This window comes from Palaemon carinicauda, chromosome 6 (genome assembly GCF_036898095.1).
Source record: "Palaemon carinicauda isolate YSFRI2023 chromosome 6, ASM3689809v2, whole genome shotgun sequence".
Taxonomy (NCBI): Eukaryota; Metazoa; Arthropoda; class Malacostraca; order Decapoda; family Palaemonidae; genus Palaemon; species Palaemon carinicauda.
In genome coordinates, this window is record NC_090730.1 from 167,966,691 (window position 1) to 167,979,530 (window position 12,840).

Genomic DNA, 12,840 nt, shown 5'->3' on the forward strand with positions numbered 1-12,840 from the left:
CTCCGGGACCTTCCATATTTCATGGAGACACACTCTCTCTCTCTCTCTTCTCTCTCTCTCTCTCTCTCTCTCTCTCTCTCTCTCTCTCTCTCTCTCTCTCTCTCTCTCTCTCTCTCTCTCTCTCTCTCTCTCTCTCATATATTTATTATCATAAGCAAACACAGGGAGGTGCAAACAATAGTCCCCTGTCAATAGTCATGGTATACAGTTGTGCCATGTCATTCATCTTTCTGTTAGTCCTTTTCTCTATCCTTGACATCTCAACTCCTGCTCTGTTGGAAGGAAGTCGGTTGGACTGCAAAAGAAGAAGTCGGTTCGACAGTGCAAAAGAAGTCCATCGCACTTTGATTTGCATGACAAGGTCATCCGTCTCTGTGTAGGAGAGCATCTCGCACTTTCCTTATCATAGCAACTCATATGGTTTAAGAAATTTAAAATGCAGTATACGTGTAGATTGTCATGCATAGATATGCTTACCTTGTCATTGAACTCCTCTTACATGGTTTAATTGATTTTATTCTCGAATTTGATACAAAGGTGGTCCATTACTTCTGTGTGTTCATTGGGGGGACTGTTGCCATCACAACTTCTAATACGAGGAAGGACAGAGGAAAAGGATTGAAATTAGTAATTGTATGGGTTTTCAATAAGGTAGTTATAGTTAAAGTACCATGTAATTTCAATCTTTGGGTAATCTAGTGTTTTGATTGATCCTTGTAGGGTTCCCCTTCATAAATATTGGATTAGTGAGGTCTCTGTATATTGTATGTATTTCCATTACCTGTACCTTCACATTATCTTCACTTGTTTTCATATACTTCATAGTTTTAAATATTAAACTTAGCCGGTGAATATATAATAGCTGACGTCTCGGACGGCTCGACAGAAACCCAAAAACTCGCGAGCGATCGCCTTGAAGGTTGCGGGTGTGCCCACCAGCGCCGACTATCGGCCAGATACCGCATATACTTGTAAACAGCTCCAGTTCTTCTCTGTCGGTCTTATCGACAAGTTGATTCCGCTCGCTGTTGACCTTGAGTTTTCGTCATTTTTGGTGAAGTACTTTATTTTGGTTGTTTTGAGCTTTCGCTGTGACGGGTGTTTTTCTCTTCAATTAAAACTCTTGAACCCTTTTTTGGCTAGTGTTTATTGTTGATGACTTTGGATTTGTTTTGGATTTTTCTCTGATTGTTCAATATGGCTGACCCTTCTCCTATCCCTGGACCTAAATTTCGCAAATGTAATGCTAGGGATTGTAACAAACGTCTTCCCAAGGCCTCTCTCGACCCACATACCGTTTGTTCTAATTGCCGGGGTAAAACCTGTCAATTAGGAGATCGGTGTGATGAGTGCGTGGTCTTGTCGGAATTCGACTGGCTTGAATTTGATAAATATTCTCGTAAGCTGGAGAGAGATAGGGTGAGGAGAAGCTCCTCTAGGTCATTGGAATTTTCCTCCTCCCATGCCCCTGAACCTAATCCTTCCCCTGTAATAGTTGTTCCTGAACCCTCTACTAGCACTCATGAACCGTCCATACGGGATATGTTTCTTGCGATTCAAGCTTTAGGCGAGAAAGTTGAATCCTTAGCTTCGGACCGTAACCAACTCATGTCAGATGTGAAGTTATTAAAGTGTCAGAGTGGCAAATCAGAAAATCGTAGTGACAAAGTGATTAGTGCGCAAAGTGTTTTTAGTGTTACGACCGAGGGTTCGTCTGTTCGTGCTTGTCGCTCCCCTAGTCCGAGACCTCTATCAGGCTCCCCTGCACCAGGGAGAAGTAATGTCGTAGGACTTAAGGGGACGAGAGGCTTTATCCAACGTACAGACGTTCCCTCTTTGGTATCGGGCGTTTCTCGTCAAGATCGCCCTTACCATAAGACGAGCGAGGCTGTTTTCTCCTCGACATCCGAAGGCTTTTCGCAAAAGAAACCTTGGCGCAAGGTTTCTAGACCCTTGAAGCGGAAGTCAGTCCCTTCAGGATAGGTCCAGCGTCCTGGCTGTAGCCATTGGGACAGCTCTGACCCTTTGCAGTCGTCGGAAGACTGTTCGCCTATTAAACGTAAGCGTAACACGGGCTCCGAGAGTCTCGGTAAAGGCAATGTTTTGCCGTCACAGACGTTACCATCGTCTAGGCCCGTCCCGACTCCCGTTGATCCTAAATGGGTTGTCCTGCAGGACATGCAGACTAAGCTTGCCTCCCTTATGGAGGAGTATCACGTTGAGCAGGTTCACGATGATCCTTCGCTTTTGAATCGCCATTACGCTGATCGAGACTGGCCGTCAGCCGCCCAAACGAGCTTTTACTCGTCCTTTTGACGTTAGCACTTTGAAACGTGATGTCGGTAGTTTGTCACGTCAGTCACGTGACATGGATCCTCCCTTGCTGCAGTCCCGTGTTGACTTTCAGCCGCTGCCGCAGTCTCGTGTTGACGTTCAGCCGCTGCCGCAGTCTCGTGTTGACGTTCAGCCGCTGCCGCAGTCTCGTGTTGACGTTCAGGACGTTTGCCAACCAGCTCAGTTGCCTCGACTTGACGTTGAGCGTCAAGCACCGCAGTCGGAGGTTGTTTTGACTGCTCAGTCTAGGCAGTCAATGCAGTTCCGACGTGACGTCGAGCGTCCATCAACTCCTGTTGTTGTTGGTCAGTCACAAGGTTTTCAGTCCTTTCAGCAGCGGCATGACGTCGCTTCCTCGACTGCTACTGCTGCTCCTTTGCTTGTGGACATTGCCGCCGCGGCAGGTCTCTCCTTTTCATGAGACTCGACAATTGTCGGACGAGGTTCCTTCAGATGAGGAAGTTGCTGATCCTCCGCCTACTGATATTCCTTTGGGCAGTTTGTCAGACGGAGAAGAGCCTAAAGCTGCTCAGCCCTCTATGGACTTTAAGAAAATCATGTTGATTTTTAAGGATCTTTTTCCAGACCATTTTGTACCTTCTGCTCCTCGTTCGCCTCCGTCAGAGTTTGCGCTAGGCCTAGCTGCTTCGAAGCCTTCGTTTACTAAGCTAGTGCTCTCTCGCTCTTCTAAGAGGGCTTTACGTTTGCTAGGCGACTGGTTGATCACCAGGAGGAGTTTGGGGAAGACAGCCTTTGCTTTCCCTCCTTTTAAACTGGCTTCTAGAGCGAGCGTCTGGTATGACACGGGAGAAGTTCTCGGCTTGGGAGTTCCTGCCTCTGCCCAGGGAGACTTCTCAAGCCTAGTAGACTCTCCCCGTCGCCTGGCCATGAGACGCTCTAAAGTTTATTGGTCCTCCTCGGACCTTGACCATCTCCTTAAAGGGGTTTACAGGGCCTTCGAAGTTTTTAACTTCTTAGATTGGTCGCTAGGAGCCTTAAGCAGGAAGATCTCGTCGGCCGACCAGGATGTTTCCGTGCTTATTATGTCCTGCATGGACAAAGCCATCCGTGATGGCTCCAATGAGCTCGCCGCTACCTTTACGGCTGGAGTCCTGAAGAAGAGGGAGACTCTTTGCTCGTTCCTTTCGGCAGGAGTAACTCCCTGTCAAAGGTCGGAGCTCCTCTTTGCCCCGTTGTCATCTGCCTTGTTTCCTCAGCAGTTGATCAAGGATATTGCGGCTTCGCTGGTGCAGAAGGATACCTACGACCTGATGGCTACGTCTGCTCATAAGGGTGCTCCTTCATCGTCTTATGTCGTAAGACCCAAGATCGATACCCCAGCGACGAGGTTTATCCCGCCCTTTCGTGGCAGAGCCCCCAGTAGGGGAGGCGCTCGTGCCGACAGTAAAAGAGGCAAGAGGAGAGGATCCAAGTCCTCCCGTGGCAGAGTCTGACTGCCCACGTCCTCAGACAGCGGTAGGGGCCAGACTGAACAACTTCTGGCAGGCCTGGGAGAAGAGGGGTGCAGACCGAGAGTCTGTGTTGTTGCTCAAGGAGGGGTACAAAATACCTTTTGTACGCAGACCTCCTCTAGTAACAGTTCCTTTAGACCTCTCTCCCAGGTATCGAGAGGAGTCAAGGAGACAAGCTCTACATCAGCAGGTTTCTCAGTTGCTAGAGAAGGGAGCGGTGGTGAAAGTCTCGGACCTTCAATCACCGGGATTTTACAACCGTCTCTTCCTAGTCCCAAAGCATACAGGAGGTTGGAGGCCAGTGCTGGATGTCAGTGCGCTCAACGTTTTTGTTGTAAAAACAAAATTTACGATGGAGACCACGAAGTCCGTCCTAGCAGCGGTCAGAGAGGGAGACTGGATGGTCTCTCTCGACCTGCAGGATGCGTACTTCCACATTCCTATACACACGGATTCTCAACCGTATCTGAGGTTTGTTTACAGGAATGTGGTGTACCAGTTCCGAGCACTGTGCTTCGGCCTCAGCCCTGCTCCTCTCGTGTTTACGAGGCTCATGAGGAATGTGGCAAAATTCCTTCATTTATCGGGAATTCGAGCCTCCCTGTACCTGGACGACTGGCTTCTCAGAGCGTCGTCCCGTCATCGCTGTCTGCAGGACCTTCAATGGACGTTAGCTCTTGCAAAGGAGTTGGGACTGTTGGTGAACTTAGAAAAGTCTCAACTGAATCCCTCCCAGACGATTCTCTATTTGGGGATGGAGATTCGCAGTCTAGTTTTTCGGGCTTTTCCGTCTGCCACCAGGATAGAGCAAGCCCTGCTCAAAGTCCGCCTCATGCTGAAAAAAGACCGTTGCTCAGTGAGAAGTTGGATGAGCCTCCTAGGGACTCTGTCATCCCTGGAACAATTTATCTCACTAGGGAGACTTCACCTTCGCCCTCTCCAGTTCCATCTAGACTCCCATTGGAACAAGGGCAAGACTTTGGAAGCTGTGTCAATCCCGATCTCCGAGCCAGTAAAAACGTGCCTGAACTGGTGGGACAGCAACATAAGTCTGCGAGAGGGTCTGTCCCTGGCGGTCAAGAACCCAAACCACGTGTTGTTCTCAGACGCGTCGGATTTGGGTTGGGGAGCGACTCTGGACGTTCTGGAATGTTCGGGTCTTTGGACGTCGGATCAGAGGAGCCTGCACATCAACTGCAAGGAGCTGTTGGCTGTTCACTTGGCCTTGACGAGTTTCGAGAGTCTTCTACGAAACAAAGTGGTAGAAGTCAATTCGGACAACACCACAGCCTTGGCGTACATCTCCAAGCAAGGAGGCACTCACTCCCACACACTGTTCGTCATCGCAAGGGACCTCCTCATCTGGTCAAGAGATCGAGGCATCTCACTGTTGACAAGATTCATCCAGGGGGACTTGAACGTCTTGGCGGACTGTCTCAGTCGGAGAGGTCAGGTGATCCCCACAGAATGGACCCTCCACAAGGACGTGTGCAAGAGTCTTTGGATGACTTGGGGCCAACCCACCATAGACCTCTTTGCCACCTCGTTGACCAAAAGGCTCCCGACCTATTGCTCTCCAGTCCCAGATCCAGAGGAGGCCCACATAGATGCTTTTCTGCTGGACTGGTCTCACCTGGACGCGTACGCATTCCCGCCGTTCAAGATCATCAACAAGGTACTGCAGAAGTTCGCCTCTCACGAAGGGACAAGGTTGACGTTGGTTGCTCCCCTCTGGCCCGCGAGAGAGTGGTTCACAGAGGTACTTCAATGGCTGGTAGACGTTCCAAGGAGTCTGCCTTTAAGGATGGATCTCTTACGGCAGCCCCTCGTAAGGAGTCTTCATCAAAGCCTCCCCGCGCTTCGTCTGACTGCCTTCAGACTATCGAAAGACACTCAAGAGCTCGAGGATTTTCGAAGGAGGCAGCCAGAGCGATTGCGAGAGCTAGGAGAGCATCTACCATCAAGGTCTACCAGTCGAAGTGGGAAGTCTTTAGAGACTGCTGCAAGTCATCATCCATTTCCTCTTCCAGTACCTCTGTAGCCCAAATTGCAGACTTTCTCCTGCATCTGAGAAATGTTCGCTCCCTCTCTGCTCCCACTATTAAGGGCTACAGGAGCATGTTGGCTTCTGTGTTCAGACATAGAGGCTTAGATCTGTCCAATAATAAAGATCTCCAAGATCTCCTTAAGTCCTTCGAGACCTCTAAGGAGCGTCGGATGGCAACTCCTGGGTGGAACTTAGACGTGGTCCTAAGGTTCCTAATGTCCGACAGGTTTGAGCCATTACATTCAGCCTCCCTGAAGGATCTCGCCCTCAAGACGCTTTTTTTGGTGTGCTTGGCTTCGGCTAAAAGGGTCAGTGAGATCCATGCCTTTAGTAAAAACATCGGCTTTTCTACAGATAAAGCCACATGTTCGCTTCAGCTTGGTTTCTTGGCCAAAAATGAACTGCCTTCTCTTCCTTGGCCTAAATCTTTTGATATACCTTGCCTATCAGAGATCGTAGGCAACGAGGTTGAAAGAGTACTGTGCCCAGTTAGAGCGCTTAAGTTTTATTTGGCTCGTACCAGATCTTTACGAAGTGGATCTGAGGCCTTATGGTGCTCCGTTAAGAAGCCCTCATTGCCTATGTCTAAAAATGCTTTATCGTATTTTATTAGATTTTTAATCCGAGAGGCTCATTCTCACTTAAGTGAAAAAGATCGTTGTTTACTTAAGGTCAAGACGCACGAAGTAAGAGCGATAGCAACTTCCGTGGCTTTTAAGCAAAACATCTCTGCGAAGTATTATGGACGCGACCTTTTGGAGGAGCAAGTCGGTGTTCGCTTCATTTTACTTAAAAGACGTCCAGACTCTTTATGAGGACTGCTACACACTGGGTCCATTCGTTGCAGCGAGTGCAGTAGTGGGTGAGGGTTCTACCACTACATTCCCTTAATCCCAATATCCTTTTAATCTTCTCTTGAAATGTTTTTAATCTTGTCTTGGGTTGTACGGAAGGCTGAGAAGCCTTTCGCATCCTTTTTGATTTGGCGGGTGGTCAAATGTCGTTTCTTGAGAGCGCCCAGATTAAGGGTTTTGATGAGGTCCTGTTGTATGGGTGGTCGCCCTGGATATAACAGCTCCTGGGAGTCTTTCAGCATCCTGAGAGGATGGCTGGGCTTCGTGAGGAAAGCGGTCTAATAAGGCAGAGTAATCGTCAGAGTCAGCTTCCTTACCAGGTACCTATATTTAATTGGGTTTTGTTATGATATAATTGTCAAAAACTCATGAGCATATACGCCTTTATTGTATTAATACTGGTCTCTACCCACCACCATGGGTGTGAATCAGCTATTATATATTCACCGGCTAAGTTTAATATTTAAAAATGATATTTTGATTATAAAATAAATTTTTGAATATACTTACCCGGTGAATATATAAATTAAAGGCCCTCTCTTCCTCCCCGATAGAGACCCAGCGGAATGAGAAGAACTGGAGCTGTTAACAAGTATATGCGGTATCTGGCCGATAGTCGGCGCTGGTGGGCACACCCGCAACCTTCACGGCGATCGCTCGCGAGTTTTTGGGTTTCTGTCGAGCCGTCCGAGACGTCAGCTATTATATATTCACCGGGTAAGTATATTCAAAAATTTATTTTATAATCAAAATATCATTTTTATGATTTGCAACTCTGCTCTCTCAAATTTTATTTTGCAGTGTTCAGTACTGTACTATGTTTCTATATCTTTTGCAGTGAATTTGAGGAAAAACTTCGTACATATTCTGGTGATGATCCTCTAGACGTTTGGTATCGGTATGTGTTATGGGTGGAGCAAAACTTCCCAAAAGGTGGAAAAGATGGTAATCACAAGAAATTGATTCAAAACTGCTTCACCAGCATTCACAGCAACAGTGCCACAATTGAAAAGTACGCAAATGACGAACGTTTCCTAAGCCTCTGGATTAAATACGTAAGTATATTGGGGATATTTTCGTTGTTACGTCTTTGTTTTTAAAGATAAATAGGAGAATCAGACTGGAGACAAACTGCACCCCTGATGTATTTGATGGAAAATGGCACGGATTGCTGGAATGTCCTTGTACCTTTCCTAGATTATCACCACTGCTCCATTTCCTTGTTTTTTTTTTTTGTTTTTTTTTTTTTCAAAGAATACTGCTGTATGATAGATATTGTAAATTTGAAATTGTCTTTTCCTTTAAGGAAAATAAATTGGAGCAATCTTTTATTTAATACATATCAACAAAGAATATTCTTTGTTAATATGTATTAAATACAAGATTGCTCCAATTTATTTCCCTTAAAGGGAAAGACCCTTTAAAGTTTACAAGGTCTATCATACTGCAGTATAAATTAGGTTGTATTTGAAAATTAAGTGTTGTGGTGCTGTTTTGTTAACTGTATGAAGCTGATGTTCAAGTGTGCACTACTGTTGGAAAGTTAATTGCTCTACTATGTAAAAGTATATCTTATGTAGTTCAAAACCACTAGATGCTTTCGGTTGTATTGCTATCAGAACAGGATTCAAAGGAATTTTTCTTGTTGGTGCCATAATTCACATGATAAATCTGGATTAAGTGGAAAACATAGGATGACATAGTCATGATGTTGATGATTTTAGAGTTGAGAACAACAATAGTGATCTTTGCAAAGCAGAGGTACGTCTACCAGAATTTAGATTTAAAAAATTAGAACTGGTGATGAAATATTTTCTTACCAATTTACAGGACTTAAAATGTTTCATCAAGAAAGTGTCAAAATTTTTATATCATTTATGTCGAAGGAATTAGGAAATAATAATATTCCAATAATTTTATAACTTGTTTTCAGGCAAACTTCTGTCCGAACCCATTGGAAGTTTACTCTGCATTAGAAGCTAAGGGTTTATGCACTGGCCTTGCAGAATACTACATCAGTTGGTCGTGGGAACTTGAAAGATTGGGAAACTTTAGACGAGCCGATGCTGTTTACAAAAAGGGCATCGAGGCTAGGGCCATGCCATTTGATGTTTTAGAAGAGGCACACAAGTAAGGATGAATGTGGTTTTGAAAATCTTAATGTGACATTTTCAGGTTCGGTATTAGAATGAACTTGATTTTAACTGATCATGTTTAACTTTTTAATGACAATACTTAAATTACTGTAGATAGTAATTATTCTATTAACATTGGAAAACATTTTCAGAAAATTCCAAAGTAGGGTTGCCAGAGCTACAGTGGAAGGAAGAGAAAATGAGAGTGAAGCAGAAGTCCAGCGAGTAGCTTTAACAGCGTTAAAAGTTCAAGGAAAGAAAAATAGAGTTCCCAATGAACGAGTTGGGCCAACCGTTTTGGGACCTGCTGGTCGTGTTTCACAGGGTGCACCTGCAAGCAATGCTGGTGGTCCCACTTTTAGTATCTTTCAGGTTAGTAATAACTGAATATTTTAGTAGTATGTTGGTGGATGAAATCTCAAGATACATTTCTAGACATAGCTCAAAGCTGGATGAAGTTCCTGATAACTCCACTAGTCACATTTTGGGGAGGATTTTCATTATTTAACATAGTGTCTAACTCATTTATTTCAGTCAAAGAATTCTTATGTAAAATTAAAATTTTGGCAAATAATACCATGCATAATAGATACTTGTATAGTGCCCCCTTGACAGTACTGTTAGGAAAAATACAAATTACTTAAAATTTGTGATTTAGTACATAACTACAGACATTTTAGTGCAGATAACCCTTTAAGGTCCACCCTAGGTTTTATGGGAAACTTTAAAAATTCCTTTTAGTATGTTGTAGTATTAGAAAATACAAGACCTTTTTATTCTTGTGTACTTTTAAAAATTTTTCCAAATTACCGAAATAATTGCATGCAATGAAGTATCCCATTTGGGTACCTTGGGCGAGTTTACGCGGACCACGCTCATCCCATATGGGATCTATTGGACCATAACGGCACAGATTTTGAAGTTTCGCCCAACATTTTTTTTTTTAGTTCTAATGTATAACAGAAAGTTTTTTTATAGTGCCAATGTATAACAGAAACACATATATGGCTTAACAATTTAATTAAATAAGAAATACGTTATAAATACAAGAAAATACAATATTCAATAAATACAAAAATACTATAAAAATACAAAAATACTCTGAAAATGCAAAAAATATAATAAACCTTACTCATCATTGATAAAATAGAAACATTATAAAACTTACTTTAAAATCTATTGAAAAAGAGCAAAAACAAAAATTACTTGGAAATCTTATGAAACAAAGCAAAACAATTACGATTTTCAGTGAGGCAAAGGGCCACCTTGCACTCCTCACACATCCAGCGAGACCTGTGGATGTGGCCTGCAGTTGAACAGAACTTGCAGGTCTGCCTCATGGTGACATGCTTTGGCATGTGTAGGGCAGTGGCATCCTGGCGTGACTCTATACTTGGCAAAACTGCCCGTTGGCCCCTTTTGGGCAAAGGGACATCCCTGGTGCCAAGAGAATTTCTAGTAATCCTGAAGTTTGATGTCTTGAAACTTCTCAGCCAATTGGAGATATCCAGTCGGAAGTCCTTGAGGGGCTTTGGGTTCGTCTGCAAAGCCAAGCAATCCCTCTTGTACAGAATCCAAGCGTTGCAGATGATCAGGTCCAGGAGGTAAGCAAAGAGCCTCATGTAGTACCTCTGCTCTGAAGGGGGTCTTGTAGAGGTGTGTCAACATGTCACTTTTGTCGATGCCACCCATGCGGTTGTTGTACATCTGGATGGCAGATGGACAAGGAATGGGAACCTTCTTCTTCTGTGCCCTGTCGTACCGCTCCACTGTTCCCATGGGGTTGACACCGACATCAGTGGACAAGATTGTCACGACGCTGTTGTCCTTCCATCTTGCAACGAGGATGCCATCAGAAGAGACGTAGTCCAGTGTGCCCCTTTGCGTCGTCTTCTTGCTCATCTCCTTCACAGACTTCAGGGGAGGATGTCCAACTCGGTTTTCCCTGGCAGTTCCCACATACCGGCATCCATACTTCGATCTCAGGTACTTAGCCAACCCTATACTGGTGAAGTAGTTGTCTGCATACACTGCTGCGTGACTTGGGTCCTTGATGGTCTTAACAAGGGAGACAACAAACTTGGAAGTGACAGACATGGCATTCTCCTCTTCAGACAGCTGAGTAGGGTGGCTCACAAAGGTTGTCTCCCCTTGGTACATAAGAATATCATGCACAAATCCATCCACGCTGGAGCGGCAGAACAACTTGTAGCCCCACTTGTCAGGCTTCTTGGCTACATACTGGCGAAGGTTACCAGCCCTTGTGCCCTTGTAGGCAACCATCACTTCATCAATGGAATGGATAGGAGTCTCGGGAACTTTCAGGAACTCTCTGGTCACCTTGCTGAAGGGGACTCTCACCTTGAAGAACCGATCTTGGGAGCCTGCTGCCTGGTCATTGTCGTTGAAGTGAAGTGATGATCGAATGGCCTTGAAGCGGTTCCTGGACATGAAGTCTGCAACCTGAGGAATCCTGGTCTTCACGGCCCAGAAGTCGACGATGCTAGGGAGAGGAACCAGGCCCATGTATATGATGAGGCCAAGGAAAACCATGACATCCTCTGCTGATATGTGGAAGTTACTGCCTACATCCTTCTGTCTTGAGTACAGGTTGGACTGGAAAACGATGTGATCCCTCAATTCAGCTGTGAAGAACTGAGAGAAATACTCATAAGGTTCCCTCAAGAAGTCCGGCTGTGGATGAATGAAGTCGGGCAGGGGTTGGATGTCAATGTCGTCCTTCTTCCATTCACCAACACGAGGCCTCTTAGGGTTAACCTCACCTTCACCTTCCTCTTCCACAGGCATCTCCTGAGGGACAACAACATTGACCCTGCGACCTGAAACAAGAATAAATAAGTGAAACAGTAAATGAACCGTGTGTGCTGGTGTGTGTGCATGTGTATGTCAGTGAGTATGCATGTGTTTGCATGTGTATGTCAGTGAGTATGAATGTGTGTGCATGTGTATGTCAGTGAGTATGCATGTGTGTGCTTGTGTATGTCAGTGAGTATGCATGTGTGTGCATGTGTATGTCAGTGAGTATGAATGTGTGTGCATGTGTATGTCAGTGAGTATGCATGTGTGTGCATGTGTATGTCAGTGAGTATGCAAGTACACAAATAAGTTTAAAAAATACTTATTGTTTACAAAAATTTAAAGAGCAACACAATGAAAACAAATTTAAAGAGCAACCATTGTAACAACTAGGCTTTTAAATTTTTTTTTTAAACAAATATCTCTCTCTCTCTCTCTCTCTCTCTCTCTCTCTCTCTCTCTCTCTCTCTCTCTCTCTCTCTCTCTCTCTCTCTCTCTCTCTCCCTCTCCCTCTCCCTCTCCCTCTCTCTCTCTCTCTCTCTCTCTCTCTCTCTCTCTCTCTCTCTCTCTCTCATACTAACCTCTAGCATTGGGAGGGTCAAAAGCATCCTCCAGAGTAAGGCCTTCGTCGTCAGGAACGTACGAAGGGTCGTCGTCATCACTGTCGACATCCAAAGGGCTCACGTCGACATCACTTCCTTCAGCATCGTCAGGGGCAACCCATGGTGTACGTTCCTGAGTCTCCAATGCAGCGTTGCGATGCCCATAAAACGTATGGCCACGAAACTGCAAAAAAAAAAAAAATTAAAATCATGTAATGAAAAAAATGTAACTGCCTAACAAAAAAGTAATTTAATCCCTTGTAAGGTAATATTTTGAATGCACATGAGCCTAACATATCTAAATCATCACTATTATTTCTACAAATATGGTCAAAACTATTCACAAATGTCTCAGACAATCACTAAAATAAATTGCAAAAACGATGTGCGTCGTAACCTAGTGCGCGGTAGAACCGTTACGGTCCAATAGATCCCATATTGGATGAGCGTGGTCCGCCTAAACTCGACCGAGGTAGCCCATGCGGGATCTATACTTTTTCCGATAGTCACTATGACACGTCAGTAACACTACAGCCATTGAAACCCACATCAAAAGGTAAACATATCACTCGGCTTCAC

General features: G+C 44.8%; 1 protein-coding gene across 1 annotated transcript in view; it reads left to right on the forward strand.

Annotated features, from left to right (window-relative positions):
• LOC137642807 (mitotic checkpoint serine/threonine-protein kinase BUB1-like) overlaps positions 1-12,840 on the forward strand; it is a 90,244-nt gene that overhangs the window by 13,376 nt on the left and 64,028 nt on the right. Inside the window, 3 exon segments of the mRNA XM_068375681.1 lie at positions 7,546-7,762; positions 8,641-8,837; positions 8,995-9,214. Coding sequence (XP_068231782.1) covers positions 7,546-7,762; positions 8,641-8,837; positions 8,995-9,214 — 634 coding nt within the window.